Source organism: Cynara cardunculus (assembly GCF_001531365.2).
Source record: "Cynara cardunculus var. scolymus isolate 2C chromosome LG 16, CcrdV1, whole genome shotgun sequence".
NCBI lineage: Eukaryota > Viridiplantae > Streptophyta > Magnoliopsida > Asterales > Asteraceae > Cynara > Cynara cardunculus.
This window is the reverse complement of record NC_037543.1, coordinates 6,709,656-6,726,661: the sequence shown is the minus strand read 5'-3', so window position 1 is coordinate 6,726,661 and position 17,006 is coordinate 6,709,656. Positions and strand designations below refer to the sequence as shown.

General features: G+C 36.8%; 2 protein-coding genes across 9 annotated transcripts in view; both read left to right on the top strand.

Moving 5' to 3' along the window:
* Window positions 1-9,755, top strand: part of LOC112528972 (TATA-binding protein-associated factor BTAF1) — a 29,124-nt gene extending 19,369 nt beyond the window's left edge. For all 6 annotated transcript variants that reach the window (XM_025140057.1, XM_025140054.1, XM_025140055.1 and 3 more), the window contains 9 exons: window positions 39-107; window positions 6,372-6,476; window positions 6,596-6,826; window positions 6,906-7,163; window positions 7,259-7,308; window positions 7,781-7,890; window positions 7,988-8,070; window positions 8,945-9,154; window positions 9,235-9,755. In XM_025140057.1, coding sequence (XP_024995825.1) covers window positions 39-107; window positions 6,372-6,476; window positions 6,596-6,826; window positions 6,906-7,163; window positions 7,259-7,308; window positions 7,781-7,890; window positions 7,988-8,070; window positions 8,945-9,154; window positions 9,235-9,399 — 1,281 coding nt within the window. In that variant the 3' untranslated portion in view covers window positions 9,400-9,755. The remainder of the gene's footprint in view (window positions 1-38; window positions 108-6,371; window positions 6,477-6,595; window positions 6,827-6,905; window positions 7,164-7,258; window positions 7,309-7,780; window positions 7,891-7,987; window positions 8,071-8,944; window positions 9,155-9,234) is intronic.
* Window positions 9,756-13,504: 3,749 nt separating this feature from the next.
* Window positions 13,505-17,006, top strand: part of LOC112529217 (protein arginine N-methyltransferase 1.5) — a 13,704-nt gene continuing 10,202 nt past the window's right edge. For 2 of the 3 annotated variants that reach the window (XM_025140368.1, XM_025140367.1), the window contains exons 1-4: window positions 13,505-13,692; window positions 14,235-14,352; window positions 16,028-16,137; window positions 16,825-16,914. In XM_025140368.1, coding sequence (XP_024996136.1) covers window positions 13,558-13,692; window positions 14,235-14,352; window positions 16,028-16,137; window positions 16,825-16,914 — 453 coding nt within the window. In that variant the 5' untranslated portion in view covers window positions 13,505-13,557. The remainder of the gene's footprint in view (window positions 13,693-14,234; window positions 14,353-16,027; window positions 16,138-16,824; window positions 16,915-17,006) is intronic. The other variant, XM_025140369.1, reaches the window with a different exon arrangement.

Below are 17,006 nucleotides of genomic sequence, written 5' to 3'. Positions count from 1 at the left end.
GATCTAGTAGTTATTTAACAATGGTCTCATTTATGCAGAATAATGTCTTGGAACTGTGGTCTCTGTTTGACTTTCTGATGCCGGGATTTCTTGGAACCGAGAGACAAGTACGTACTAAATCATTCAAGTCTACCAACCATACCTTTCTGAAATTTCAACTATCTGCTGCAATTAATTCTAAAATACAGTTTAGTTTTTGTTTTCTGCTTTTGCAATCATACCTACTAGAATGGCTGCACCACTCACATGACTTGAGTATTCCTTGTCTTGTGGTTTGCTCAGGAACATGCTTTTACCAAGTGTCTACATTGCTTGGCCGCAATACCTCTGTGTTTTCTCTTTTTTATTTTTCTTTGATCATTGTTATGGCTGGTCTTTGTTGTCACAAATGTGTGACCTTCTGATGTTAGACCATAAGTAAGAATTACATATGCAAGGAGAGATAAACTTGGTAATTGTGTGTGTATATACCGATTACAATCAGGGATATATGTAAGAGATACATTTACACTCTAGACCCTCTAATATAATTATATATATATATATATATATATATATATATCACACTTAATTGTCTAATATTCCCCCGCAAGCTAAGGCCGGGGAGCGACCTGTAGCTTGGACCATAATAGGAGAAACCGTTGTGAAGGTAGCGGCTTGGTAAACACGTCTGCAATCTGATCATCTGTAGATATAAACTGAACTGAAAGCTTCCGTTGCGCAACCATTTCTTGAACAAAGTGAAAGTCAACTTCTACATGCTTGGTACGGGCATGAAAGACGGGATTAGCTGAAAGATACGTAGCACCAAGATTATCACACCATAAGGTAGGAACCGACTTCACAGGAACCCGGAGTTTGCGCGGTAGTGTTTGAAGTCATGTGAGCTCAGCAACAGTATCGGCTAGAGCCTTGTATTCAGACTCTGTTGATGACCGAGAGACAGTCCTTTGTTTTTGTGCAGACCATGATACTAGGTTTGAACCAAGATAGATAGCATATCCCCCAGTGGATCGACGGTCGTCAGGGGAACCAGCCCAGTCAGCATTGGAGAAGCCAGTCAGGGAGTTGTAAGCAGAATCAGTGTAGGCATGAAGGATTGTGCCTGAATCATGCATGATTCGTAAACCATAGTCAGCAGTGCCTTGCAAGTAACGAAGAATTCGTTTGACTGTCGTCCAATGATTTTCAGTGGGGGACTGCATAAATTGGCATACTTTGTTGACCACGAAAGTAATATCCGGACGGGACATGTCACATACTGAAGGGCACCCACAATTTGGCGGTACTTGACCGGATCAGCAAACGTAACGCTATCACCAAGAGCAAATTTAGCATTAGTGGTCATAGGAGATGAAGTCAGTTTAGCATTAGATAGGCCTGTGCGTTGCAAGAGTTCAAGGATGTATTTCCGTTGTGATAGAATCATATCATGACCCTGACTGGTCACTTCAATACCGAGAAAATAAGACAAGCAACCCATATCCTGAACAACAAAAGATTGGCTAAGACGTACCACTTTGTCAATAGCCTCCGGGTTGTTTCCTGTCCTGTTAGCAATAGTAAAGGTGGTCGGTTCGGTGTCAGGTAAAGGATGATGGGTATGGTATGAGGAGGCATTGTAAGGTTTGGTTTGTTTTGTTTGGGATTGGGGAGTAGGTTGGGTGGTCGAGTACGGGTGGGTTATTCGGTGGTAGAGGAGGGGGTAGGGGTAGGGGTAGGCTGCGGTGGTGGTTCGGTGATTGTGGAACGGCAGTGATAGGTGTGGATAAGGGGTGGTTGGGCCGTAGGGTGGTCATTAGGAGGGGTGGTGGTAGGTGTTGTTTCTTGTGGGACAGTTTGCACTGTAGGTGCGGTGGAGGGTGTCGGTTCTGGTGGAGCAGAATGTTCATTAGGTCCTGTGGAGGATGAAGAGGTAGGTGGGAGGTCATATTTGGGATAGATGGAGACGTAAGGATTTGGAGTGGTTGGAGGAGATGTTTGGAAAGAAAATGATTGTTCATTAAATTGAACATGACGGGCCACGTAAAGACAATCAGACTGTGGGTCGTAACACCGATAGCCATGATGAGCGGTGCTGTAACCAAGGAACACACAAGATGTAGAGCGGAAGTCAATTTTATGTTTATTGTATGGACGGAGATGAGGGTAGCATTGGCATCCAAAAACCCGAAAAAAGGAAAAATCGGGTTTGTGTTTGAACACATGTTCAAATGGTGAGGTGTTTGAGTTGGTCCTGGATGGCATTCGATTAATAAGATAGACTACAGCGTCAAAAGCAAAATGCCAAAACCGTTGTGGAACATGGGATTGAGCAAGTAAAGTAAGACCGGTTTCAACTACATGTCGATGTCGTCGTTCAACAAAGCCATTTTGTTCTTGTATGGGGACATGAGAGGCGATGGGTGATGCCAAGAGGAAAGAAGAATTGGGAGAGATTCCGAAACTCGCCTCCCCAGTCGGTTTGGACAGATTTCAGTTTGGTTTGAAAATGCCTTTCAACCATCACAAGGAATCGTTTAAAAGTGGCATAAACATCATATTTCAGTTTTAATGGAAGGATCCACATAAGTCTGGAGTAATGATCAACACAGCAGAAAATAATTGTGACCATCAAAAGAAGGAACAGGAGCGGGCCCCCATACATCACAGAAAACCAAATCCAAAATGTGCGAACTTTTATAAGTAGATGGTAACAAATGAAGTTTAGACGATTTGCCAACAGAACATGAATCACAAAAAGTACTAGCACACTTATTTTGTAAAGGTAAATGATATTTAGATAACATGGACTTCAAAAGTTGTGGATGTGGATGTCCAAGTCTTTGGTGCCATTTGGTGGAAGAGGCACGTGTGGTAGAAAACGACATTTTCTGAACAGGCTGAGGCTGAGGAGGACGGAAGGAGTAGAGACCACCATTACTTGGACCAGTGAGGAGGATAGTGTGTGTGAACTTGTCCTTCACAACAAAGAAAGTAGAGTGAAATTCAAAGTACACATGGTTATCAAAACAGAATTTTTGAACAGAAAGTAAGTTATGTTTTATGTCAGGTACGTGTAGTATGTCTTTAAGGGAAAAGGTTTTGTTTGGTGAATGAAATTGTGAGGAACCAATGTGTAGAATGGGTAAACCCTTACCATTGCCAACGTGAAGGTTGTCCCCACCGTAGTAGGCCTCAGAGTTATCGAAGCTAGATAGGTCCGGTGCAACATGATGGCTAGAGCCTGTATCCGGAAGCCAAGCTTGTGACCGGTAATTTGTAAAGTTGGCAGAAGGTGGTTGTCTCGTCCTCATAGGAGCAGGGTCGCGATTGGGGCAATGAGACGGGATATGACCAATCCCACACCTATTGCATGTGCCAAAAACAGTGTTTTGATTAGAAGCCCAGCTAAATTGATTACGGTTACCTCCTCCTTGATTTCTGTTGTTGTAGTTTCCTCGTCCGCGTCTAGAATCACGTCCACGGCCACGGTTATTCTCAGATCTGTTGGTGTAAAAGGCATGTGCAGGCTGTGCATTAACAGGCTGAACTTGAAGACCAAGTTGTGACAGAAGCTGTTGAATAGCTTGAAGTTGATCCGGTTGAGGAGTAGACGAGGTGGCACCAGGAACCGCTGAGTTGCGGTTGTTCGTGACAGTCGAGAATGCTTGAGGCGGAGAGATGTCAGTTGCAGATTTCTTGATCATGTAGTCATGGTCTGATAGCAGGCCATGAAGTTCTGCAAAGGCAGTTGGGAATTGGCAACCAAGGAGTGTTAACTTCAGCCTGTTGTATTCTTCTCTAAGACCCGAGATAACCAGCATCACCAAATCTTTTTCTTTCATTGGTTCGCCTATATTAGCAAGAGCATTAGCATATTCTTGAGCCTGAGCTCTGGTCAGGTATGCGGAGGAGGTTTCAGCTGAGTTTTTAGGGTGTATTCCCTAGATGATGTGTGAGGAGCGTAAGCACGTTCAAGAGACAGCCAAAGATCATGGGAGGTAAGTCCTTGAACGTGTTGGAACGACGCCTCAGAGATTGTAGAAATAATCAGCATCCGTACATGTGCATCATTGAAAACCTATGCTGTGTAGTTAGGATTCGGTTGTGGTGGGGGCACTGTGGTGCTGTCGGCATCTTTTCCAGATGATGATGATGATGAGATAGTCATCGGTGGACAAGGAATGGTGCCATCAACATAGCCGAACAGGTTGTTTGTGACAAGGAACGGTTGAACCATTGTCTTCCAATAGCCATAGTTGTTTGGTGATAAAGTGAAGTCAAACTTGTGGGAGTTATGGGTGGTTTTCTCGGTTGGAGTGAAAGCTGCAACAGTTGTCATTGGACAAAAGGTGAGGCAGCCGTAGGGTAGAAGACGGGTGCGATAGCTTTAGGATTAGGCAGCCATAGGGTAGAAGACGGGTGCGGAAGCTTTAGGGTTGCCTTGTGATGGCAGCGGTAGGGCGGCAGCTGTAGGGCGTTTAGGGCCAGCTGCGGTAGGGCAGCAGCTGTAGGGCGTTTAGGGCCGGCTCTGATACCAAGATAAACTTGGTAATTGTGTGTGTATATACCGATTACAATCAGGGATATATATAAGAGATACATTTACACTCTAGACCCTCTAATATAATTATATATATATATATATATATATCACACTTAATTGTCTAATAAGGAGAAATAAGAAATAAGAGATCAGGGGTATTTTGGTAAACAATGGCTGATTGTTAAAAAAATTAGCTTACCATTGTTAATCGGTTAGGAGGCTGAGTATAAATGAGAGAGCTTCTGAGGAACGGATATGCTTACCTTTATGATAAAGGTGAAAACGTTTGGGAGAGATCCAGCCTATCTAAAGCTGGCCTATCAATAAATCATTAAATTTCTATGAATATTGTTTCTATTAAATTTTCTATGAATTTGTTTCTATGGATCCTACTTAAAGCTATGTGATGAGTTGACTGATAGCACATAGATACATGCACGTGTACATCTATTGTATTGGCATTCAAGTTGAGGAATATATTTGAGTTACATGTGTTTATGTCCTACATGGAGGCAACAGATCAGGTATTTGTAGGTTCTCGTAGCTGTTGCAATGGAGGGGTAGAGGGTGGGATGAGGGATGGTCAGAGAGCTGCTGGTTAGGTTAACAATGTTCTAGGCTAGATAGAGTAGAGGGAGACTCTTTGTCGGTAGTTTAGGACTGCCCCTCTGTCCCTCGTGCGTGTTAGCTAGGACATGACATTGACCTTGTTGTAAGCTGTTTGAAAATTTCCTTCGTGTTTTATGCCTTTATCAACGCACCCAAATTGTTTACATATATTGCCTGTGTCTCAAGCTATTCAAAAACGTTTTAGAATCTTTAAAACTTTCATAATTTTTGATTTTTTTACAAACTTTTTTCTTCTCTCTCTAAATGTTCCAAAGGAACTTTTTTGAAAGTCGAGGGTGTTCATTGGAACTACCTAAAACGGTATTTGCCAAGAAATTTAGACTCCAGAATCACAATAAATTTGAAAATCAGAGAAGAGATGCAAAAAGGTATTTGCCATTCATGATCCTCTGCTGATTAAAATTTAGACTCCTCAAACCCAATGAATTTGAAAATCGTAGAAGAGATGACCACAAAGATGAATGTAGTTATGTGGTTGTCAAGTGTCTCAATGTCAATCCTAAGGTATTTTTCATTCTTTATCCACTCTGTAAAGAGAACCTTGGGGGCCTTTAGTGTACATATGCTCTTATTCTATCCCTCTTGCGCATTTGGTTTGTCCATTTTCATTTGTTAGTCCCATTTCTTTATTGTAAGGATAAATGATGGAGATGATAGTCTCAAAATAGCGAAAATGGCTAAAAGAATAGACATTTAGTTTCTGATATTGATTTTCTAGCCATTCATAGAGAAGAGGAATTGTGAAAACAAGAAAGGAAAACAGGTTGGTTGTTGCATTGAAGAAGACGAGTGTTCTTGTGGCATTCTCTGTTGGGCAACTATCCTTAGATTGTATGATTTAGCACTGAATTGCATCTGTTTGCTAATTGGAAGAACTAATGGCACATTATATGACATTGCTGTTTCAACATACTCTACTGAGAGTGTGGCTTCCATTGTAAATAGGCCTTTATCAAGAGTTTATAATGGTAATAGCAAGAAGGCAAATTTGTAGCATTCCCCACTTAACATGGTCTGTCAGATCCGGGCAAATTTTTTTGCAACTGCTTTTTTTGATTGTAGAACAAAAAGTGCAACAATCCAGCCTACCTTGTATATTTTTCTTGGCTCTATCATCTGTATCACTTCCAAACCCCTTCCCCACTCTCTTCATTGACACTAGTATCTTCTAAATATTATATTATGCAAAACTCATTTTTGGGTGATTCTGCAGTTCCAAGCAACTTATGGGAAACCACTAGTCGCCGCTCGTGATTCTAAATGTTCAGCCAAGGATGCTGAAGCAGGTGTACTTGCAATGGAAGCATTGCACAAGCAGGTTATGTTTTTCTCAATTCTTTTTTCATCTGTCAATGCATGCATTTGCTTCTAGTTTAGGTAGTCTATTGCATAAGCTTGCTAGTTGGTATCACAGCTAACATATCTTATGTGCTTCAGGTCATGCCTTTTCTCCTCCGCCGCACAAAAGATGAAGTCTTGACTGACCTTCCGGAGAAAATAATTCAGGATAGATACTGTGACTTGAGTCCTGTTCAACTGAAACTTTATGAACAGTTTTCGGGTTCACATGCAAAACATGAAATTTCCAGTATGGTCCAATCAAATGAGACAGAAGCAGGGGAAGGGGAAGGAAAAGATACATCTAAAACATCTTCTCATGTGTTCCAGGTAACGTGATAAGTGATGGGATGTCCGTCTCTGCTTCATCTTCAACATTTTAGCTGACGACTTGTATTGTCCCTTGCAGGCTCTTCAATTTTTACTTAAACTCTGCAGTCATCCTTTGCTTGTCCTTGGTGGAACAATTCAAGAGTCACTTCCCCGCCTTTTGCCTGATCTTTTTGCAACAAGTTCCGACATTAGTTCAGAACTCCATAAACTGCACCACTCCCCCAAGTTAGTTGCTCTTCAGGAAATTTTGGAAGAGTGTGGCATAGGTGTTGAAAGCTCGAGTTCTGAAGGCTCTGTTGGGCAACACAGAGTTCTGATATTCGCACAGCATAAGGTACTAATGCAATATAATGATATATAACCAAAACCTTGACCAGCCTATTATGTATGCTTTCTACTTTTCACTATAATTTTGTATAATTATTGTAGGCGCTGCTGGACATTATCGAGAAAGACTTGTTTCATGTCCATATGAGAAGGTGAGTCATTACTACTTCTGTTTTGAACTCTAATTTTCATGAGCTTTGACATTTTCTTTCTAAAGAAACAGGGATTTGTGCTGCTGGTTTGTGTGACATCATTTGAAATGTTATGCTTTCTGATTACAACATTAAAAGCTATTGTATTCTCAATTTGTCCATGTAAATTATCCTTTGATATAACCTAAGAAGGTTCTGTTAGGTCTTGGGATTTTCAGGATAAGTATGGATATGGCATCTGTCGGATTTCCACCCCTCTTTGTGCTACTTAAACAAGGCCAATGGTTCTAATTTGAAGCCTATGTAGGAAAATGGAATTGACGGAATATTTGGTGGACTGATTTTTAGGAATCAGTCTCTTAAAAATCTCTTATTCATTGTGTAAATTCCTTCCTTTGTTAGATGCATCGAGTGTATCGTTCCTTCATATTGCATTTGTGTGCCCTAATAACTTCATGCATCATCCATACAGTGTCACATACTTGCGGTTGGACGGATCAGTTGAACCAGAAAAGCGTTTTGACATTGTTAAATCTTTCAATTCAGACCCTACCATCGATGTTTTGCTCCTGACAACACATGGTAATCGTAATTTTTCATGAGCTCAACAGTTATTATTTATATAAACATATTACTTGAATGTTAATAGCATTTGTCAATTGTTATTTGTGTTTGGCAGTTGGCGGACTTGGTTTGAATTTAACCTCAGCTGATACCCTAGTTTTCATGGAACATGATTGGAATCCAATGCGAGACCATCAGGTACGAATGCTTTATACTCCCACCATCCCAAAGTACGTGTCTACATTTCTATTTTAGTTTGTGCCAAAATAAGTGTCCACCTTCAATAGCAAGTGCCTACATTTCAATTCTCCCTTTACTATCAAGAGTAAAACTGTCAGTAGTATATTTGGAAGTGTAATAATTATTCATTTTTAAAACTGTGTGCCTTTTTCGTTGTGGATATTTATTTTGGGACGGATGTAGTATCGCTCTGTCGTCCTTCAAGTATGAAGCTTGATTTTCTCAAGTGGACCATGACATTCTTGTATTCACCGAAAAGAAAGTTTGTGAACACATGAAAAAATTTGGGTGCATGGTACAAAGATACTGTGATTCCACAGTTTAAGAAATCAATAAAAGAAATACAGTCTTCATAGATGGTACTTTATACACTAGATATAGAATACAAAAGTGAGCTCTAGAAATAGGACAGATGTGATGTGTGATGTACATTTATTGAGAGCACATGTTTTTTAGGAAAAGGAATTTATTTAACGGCCTCGACTTCTTTCTTCTCTTCAGGCGTAAGATGTATGTTTAGCTTTTGATTTTGGGCAAAGTGCTACAAAATGCAATGCATTTCAATCTGATTCCTATTTTGTGTAACGTATTTTCAAAACCTTTTATTTTGGTAGCTCAGATGTGACATCTCAAACATTTAAGTATCTGGTTTACATGTGAAAATGCAACGCACTTTGGTCCGATTTAAGTATCTGGTCCCACCCCCATCCCCACCCCACCCACCCACCACCCCAAACAATGAAAAAGACGAAACACACTGCATCCTTGGAGGCATTTAGTATGTGGATTTGAGGATTGTTGGCATTTTATCTTTTTCTATTTGCAACTGCAGGCAATGGATAGAGCACACAGGTTGGGTCAGCGGAAGGTTGTTAATGTTCATCGTCTCATAATGAGAGGGACTCTGGAAGAGAAGATTATGAGCCTCCAAAAGTTCAAAGTGTCGGTCGCCAATGCTGTCATTAACTCGGAAAATGCTAGTCTCAAAACAATGAACACCGATCAATTGCTTGATCTATTTACTCCAGCCGATACTAAAAAGGTACATTCAAGATATCTTCATCCTGTTTCTAGTGAAATGACTATTTTGCCCCCATCACTACAACATATCTCGTTTTTCAGGGTGCATCCACTTCAAAGGGATCTGAAAACGACGGATTACCAAAAGTACCAGGTAGCGGTAAAGGGTTAAAAGCCATCCTTGGTGGACTCGAGGAGCTTTGGGATCAATCACAGTACACGGAAGAATACAATTTGAGCCAATTTTTAGCGAAATTGAACGCGTGAGCTGCCCTTGTATAAAAAGGAATTATTATATGGCAAATGCATAGCAAGCAGCGTAGCTACCTGTACAGTCTAGTACTACATTTTTTGAGCTAGAGCTCGTGATTTTGACACAGTTTTTTCCGGATTTCCCTTTTTGCCCTTTGCGTAATTTAGTATAGAGCAAGGATTAGGAAGAGGTTTGCAAGAGTAAGTGAAAGAAGCAAAGGATGATATTGTAGTGCTTACTAACTTGTGTTTTGAGCAAGGGTGATGATCTGAATTGATCTGTTTTATGTCTGTAGCAGGTTTTTGGTACATACATTATATGAATTTGCCATGGTTTATGGCTTTATTGCTCAAGACTTTTGTTTCTATGATGGTCTGAGGAGACTGTTTCGTTTGACTGAATGTGTTTACGGATTTAGATCTCTGTGGAAAGATGCGGGATTGGAATAAAATTCAATTTCAAATCCCATCAAATCTTGCAAACTGAACGAGTTATAAAGATTTTGAGAAGGTATTGAAGAGACTAAAAGAATATAAAGAAAGATGTCTAATGAAGTTGTATAGGATTTATTAAGTTAAGCCAAGCCTTCTTGGGTGTTTGGGATTGTTTAAAAAAATAACTTATTGACTTATTCTGGTGTGGCACTGGTAATAAGCATTTTTAAGTGTTTGGATAAACAACTTATACCGGTGTCAAACCGGTAATAAGAAGTTTTTTAAAAAGTTAAACTCTTTTGACTTGTGATAAGTTGATAAGTGTTTTTGTATGAAAGCATAAATTGTTTCAAATAAGCAATCCCAAACACCTCATAAGATGGCTTAGCTTAACTTAATAAATGCTATACAACTTTATTAGACAATCGTTCATGGTTTTTTCAAAGAAAATTTCAAATTATTTAACATTTGTTTACAAGGCTTGTATGTACATTCAACATCCATATTGTCATTGATTAAGATAGTTTTTTGACCAAATATAAGACATGTCACAGGTTCGATCTCAACCAACCCCCCCCCCCCCCCCCCCCCCTCCGAGCTAGCATCTGCCACTAAGTTGAGTAAAAAAAAAACTCACATTGGTGTCTTTGAAGAGGGTTCTGTAAGGTCAATAAGAGTTATCGATAATCAACTTTTTGCCAAAACAATGACTAAGCTTTTTAAGTAAATGTGGTATATAGATTTATTTGTATTTGTTACATTCGTGTTTTTTGGTTTTTGAGGTTGATCTATGATCCTTTGTGGACGGCCTTTTGAGTTGGAAGTATGGCAAAAGACTTGGTGTAATTGTAAGGATTTTTATACTGAACAATAATAAACTATAACTGATCAAAAATCGTATATTATATATCAATCAGTTTTATTTAATACCAAGTTTTTTTGGTGATACAAAACATGTTGGTTATCGGTTTATGCATCAATGTAGGAATGGCAACAAAGAACATTGCAACAACATGTTAGGAATGGCAACCGTCAAGTTATTGGTATCCCCGTCCCTGAAACCGATAATTAAAACCGTCCTCGATCCCTGTCGAGGATCTCATTAGGTCCCCGCGGTTCCTCCGATCCCCGTTAAGGGTAAAAATCATCTTTTTCCCATTCAATGTTGGTTTTAATCGAACCCAAAACCGAAACACGAAACCGATCTAAAAAAATTACAATATGTTAATTTTCACAACTAAAATTATATTACAATTTTTTTAAAGATGTAAGTTTAAATGTCTCAAACATAATTCAACCAATTACAAACATTGTATTAGATTACAATATAAAACTAAATAAAAATTCAAACATAGTGCAATTAAAATCATGATTTCACGATTAGACAAATAAACTAGACTTTTTCGTGAGCCTTATTTGGGTTGTTGAGGTAAAGTGGATAAAAGTCTTTTAAATTTTAATGTTACTATTTTTTTTAATGATATTGTATATATATATATATATAAAAATTAAAATTAATATATATATATATATATAAATTAAAATTAATATATATATATATATATATATATAAATTAAAATTAATATACATACACATATTGAGTCGGGCCAGTGATCATCGTCCCCGTTAACATCCCCGAATGTGTCCCCGATCTCCACCCCGTCCACAATAAGATATCCCCGAATCCGACCCGAAAGTTTCGGTTTTCACCATCGTTTCGGTTTTTTTTTTTTTTTTGCCATCTCTACAACATGTGCAATGATGCAAATATGCACTCTAATAATAAGAATAACCTAAAATAGAAATGAAATAGAAGAAAAAGAAAAATTTCTTACTGTTGTTTAAAATATTAGATTATAATTATATTTAGAATAACATTACAGAGGTGAGTTATTATGCAATTTTTTACATTTATACAATCAATACAACTCAATCTCAACCATTCATTTAATTTGATTAATGTGTGATTTCGTAAAAGTTTTGATTGTTTTCTAATATAAAATATCGATCATACTTAATGAACTTTAGTTATCTTCCATAAATATTCAAATCTATATTATATTATAAAACATTTGACAAAAACTCTTAAAAACCATTTTTTATGCATGAAGTACTATATATTGATGCAAATTACTTAAAGTTCAAGATTACAATACAATTTATTAAAGCTTTATGGTTGAATTTGTGTAACTAACTGCAGATAAACATAAGCAAATAGAGGATAAAAATCTCATTTTAAAATATAAAATATCTAAAATATAATTAGGATAATTATCGAATTCTAACAAAATAATTAGTTATTATATTTATAAGAAAATTATATTATTRAACCAAATATAAATTACTTMTTTATTGRACCTAAATTAAATTATAATAAAAAAAATTGAATAAAAAATTACATACAAAATGAGAAATTTAAATAGTTAATTTGATACTAAAATTGATAATTTTTTGTCAATTTTTTATGATATATTCTAAATTTATATTTTATTCAAAAATAAAAACATCAGCGCTTTTTCAAAATCACATAAGACCATATTATAATATTGACTAAGATAAAGAATAAAATGAAATATTAAAATCAAGATGTATCTCGCTGCATTGTGCAAGTACACTTCTAGTCATAATAAATGAACTCTCATCATTTTTATAAATATCTCAATTAATTGAATTGTATTGGTTGTACAAATGGACATGATTGCATTTGAAATATACCCTAACATTATAATGCTTATTGAAATAAATTACATATAAAATAATTACAATATATTTATAAATTTATATTTTACTTGCACATCTAATTTTTACCTATATTAGTTGTAACTTAAAAGAAGAGATCTTATTACTGTTTACTCATTATCTGTTTCGTTATCTGCCTCTGACAGGTATTTTAGTTGGTAAAGAGGTGGAACGACTTATCCCAAACACAAAATGGATTATGGGTTGGAACCCGAGCCCCCACTAACCTCAACCGTTGAGTAAAACAAAAGAATGCATCCTCACATTAATGTCTTTGAAGACGAGTTCCATATAAAACCGATTAAAATTGATGGTAATCAACTTTTTACCCAAATAACTGAATAATATTTACCTTATTTATACCATATCTGTTTTTATCAGGAAAAAAAGAAAATGATATAAGATGCTAATGTTATTCTTGCTTTACGTAGAATAATCTTTTTTCAAGTCAGAAAATAAATTTTATTTTTCATTCAATTTAGCAAAACCCAAAACAAAGATTCTTCCACTTAAGAGGCAACATCTGAATCGTTAAGAGGTGAATCTTGTTTGCCAAAAAAAAAAGTATGCCTCTTAATGGTTCTATAACCCTCTGAATGATTTTGTATCATGGATCTCCCTTAATCATTAAGACCCCTAATTTCATTGTACATAATTATCAAACAATTATATTTCATCTTGCACTATATCATGAGAGTCTTTTAATCATTCTGCATCAAACCATTCAACAATTGACAAACAGCCCCTTAATTTGAGATCATGATAGTTTATAGATGAAAGGACAAATTCTGAAAACAAATTTCTTTTCAAGGACTGATTATGTTACAATATTTATCAAAGGGACTAATTTTGTAATTTACCTAAAATGACAATGATCGCTTTCATCAATTAAAAACCCAAAACCCTAGCCAATCGTCCTTCTCCCTGCTTTCCCATTTCCTGTAAAACCCTACCAAAACCCTCAAAGCTTCAAACCTTTGGTTCTCGCTTTCTGAAAGATGCCGTTGGGTGATAATTTAGGAGACAAAAGCGACTCCAGATATTGTGGAGTAGAGACTGAGTTCAATGATGACATGCCTCATGTTCTTTCATGTAACGTCAATGGCGGTTTTGATTTCGTCGTTGCTCCTTTGGTTGGTTTTATTACTCATATATGGATTTTTCTTAGCAGTTTGTGTGTATATTTGTTTGTCTGTGTCTACATTTTGGTTTTCTTATGGTGACTATATTAATTTCATATGTGGCTTCCTTGTGCAATTCTTTGTGTTATTGTATCTTCTTCTAAAATTCTTTCTTTTTCTTTCACATACTTATATGCGGATGGAGTATAAATTGTACAGCAGTCCGTTTGCTATGGGGAACTGCTGAATTATATCTTACAGGGTTTTAGCAAGCTAAAAATGTTTGCTTTTACCAAGTTTGACAAAACTGGATGCCTGCTTATTCACTATCTGGATGTAGAGAAGTTACAAGCAGCTGAACATGTATTTCTTGCTGTATTTGTTAATTTAAAGGATATGAAAAATGTGGATGGTATTACATTCATGTTTGAACAGTCACATCATACTGGAATGTTGGTCAATGCTGATGAATAGTGATTGCACATGATCTGGTTTACTTATTTTTTATTGTTTCGGGGAGTCGAATAACTTTATTTTCTGATTTTACGTTTCAGATGGAACCTGGATATAGGCCTAGTTTAATCGATAAAGCTAGCAGAGATTCCACTGTGCTTCCTTTTGCTGGATCAGACTTGGTTTTAAGCCCATCACAATGGAGTAGTCATGTTGTTGGTATAACTTCATCCCATGTTTGATTCCGTTTTTGATAAAAATACTTGTTCAGATTTTCTTTGGTAGCCATCGTAAGATCGCTTATTTGGTACCTTTCTGTCAGCCACTATAAGAGATATTTGTATTTGATTTCAAATTGTATTCAATACACAGTTAAACTGTGAGCAGTTATAATGTATTTTGAAACGAAGGACAAATAATTTGCATTATAACGTGTTACTTCTGTTTGAATTCAATATCATAATTGGGGTATCAAATGATGGTTCCCAACTTTTTTTAATCAAGTAAAGATATTCTTCGTCTACCGTGTGATGTGAAACTTAGTACCTTACTAGTAGCAACATATCCTAAGAACACTTTGGACCGATAAAACATCATTTCAGATCGGAATTAATTTATAAAACAATCTTGTGACATCTTCTTTAGATCTCTAAAAAGAAGGCCCTCCTGCAGTATACATGTTCTCTGACTATGGATTGCTTGGATCAACACACTTCACATACTTCTCTGATTCATATCGCTTACTTTTCTTAGGCCTAAATTATAAGTGTAGTATGGAAGTTCTGCATTTTTTCTTTTTGATCCCCATAGTTGTATCATGCACTTTACAGTACAGTGCATCCCCATATTCTTCTAAAGAAAGCTTAATCCCATAATAGTATGTTGAATTTTAGAAATATCTTTGGATCAACGCACTTCACAAACCTCTGATTCATATCATTTGCTTTTCATATGTTTAAAATTAAGTGTGGTACTGAAGTTCTGCATTTCTTTTACATCCCCATAGTTGTAACATGGACACGTTACCTGTACAGTGGACATCCATATTCATCTAAATAAGCTTAATCCCATAATCATTTGTTGAATTTAAGGAACATCTTTTGCCCCCTGTAGATCAGATTTAGTTTATTCTCAGTCAGTCAGTCAGTCTGTCTGTCAGTCAGTCAGTCAGTCAGTCAGTCTATATGGATTAATATTCCTTTTAGGTTTGTGTAAGTAAAACATTCCCATTTCATGGCATCTAGGAAATTGGTTGTTAAAATTAGCAGTTCCAATCATTTACTAAGAGTAGAACCACCCTGAATGTCCTTAAAAGAAATTGAATTATCTTTTTTATTTTCAGTGCTCTTTATTGGTTAGTTGGTTGCATATGCATCATGAGCAGACCCTGCAGTGAGCAAATCTTAATTAACTTGAGATTATAATTATCTTATATAGCTCAGCCACTGTATAATTGTTGCCTATTTTGATGAGGTACATGATTGAAGTCGTAACATGCCCATGATACAGAGAAAAGAAGGAAAGAAACACAATTTGGCATTTGGTTTAGCAGAATGTTTTAAGAAGTTGATGTGAAGGATTTATAGGATTTTTTAGTTGCTGTTGCTATGTGACAGCTCTTTTCTTTAGCTATATGGTTTTAAGGCTTTAACCTTGTTATATGCTTGTCTAGGCTCATTATCCTTGGCCACTGCATTCAAAGTTCAGTTCATATTATTGGTTTTGGGTTATATTAATGGCTTATATTGATTATTTTGTTGTAGTTTTCAACTCAGGCTGGCTTAACTTGTTAATTTATTTGTTGTTGCTGCTGCTGTTTATGTTGTTTGCGTGTTCGGTGTTTCAACATTCTTCTTTGTAGTTATTTTTGTTGATGGCTTCTTCGTCTTATCAGGCAAAATTAGCTCGTGGATTGACTTGGATTCAGAAGATGACATTCTTCGGGTGGATTCTGAAATTACTTTGAAACAAGAATTAGCGTGGGCATCTCATCTCTCTTTACAGGTTTAAAAATTAAAACATGCAATGGTTGTCTCTACATATGTTAGGATGTTGAATTTGTAGCTTTTTCTCTGCTTGCAGTTGTGAAATGTATGTGTGTAATTGGTAGTGGTGATCCTGCTAATGAGTGCAGGATGCCACTTCCAAATCATAGGCTCGATTTTCTCTAACCTGCTGATCATTCAATTTTCCTGAAATAAAATTTTGAGAAGGTTCGATTTGATTGAGCAATCCAATAAGCTGCTCATGCTTTCGTTTTAGTCGATTCTTGATTATGATGAGCTAAATGAATATTAGTTCTATTGTGTTATATTGTGTTAAACACGTGATTATCGCTTGTCACATTTTGGGATAATATTCTTCCAAACAGAACTTTTTTTGGCTTTATGATATGCACAATTGTTTGAAGGAAATCTAGCTGTATAAGGATGCCACTTCCAAATCATAGGCCTGCTAACTTAAATACAATTTTATGCTTTGTGCCATTTTTGTGTGTTTTTATTTATGTTTCCTAGATGCATTAATATTGATGTTTGCTATTCAGATGTAGTCCTATAAATCTGTTGATTATTATCTGTTGACATGAATTCCTGCGATGTAAATCTTTATGTTGGATTGCTTCAACTGCCATCAATCTAAAATTCCTGCACACTGTAGCCTTTGAACTTAAGTGTCTTTGTTCTTTTTCAGGCATGTCTTCTGCCTACGCCTAAGGGGACATCCTGTGGTAATTATGCAAGATGTGTGAATCAGATTCTACAGAACCTTAACAATATGCAGGTATTGATGGTTGCCTTTACACATCAGTGTTTTCAGATATGCTATGCTTCATTTGGTTTGGTCAGGCCAGCATCCATATCCCCCCCCCCCCC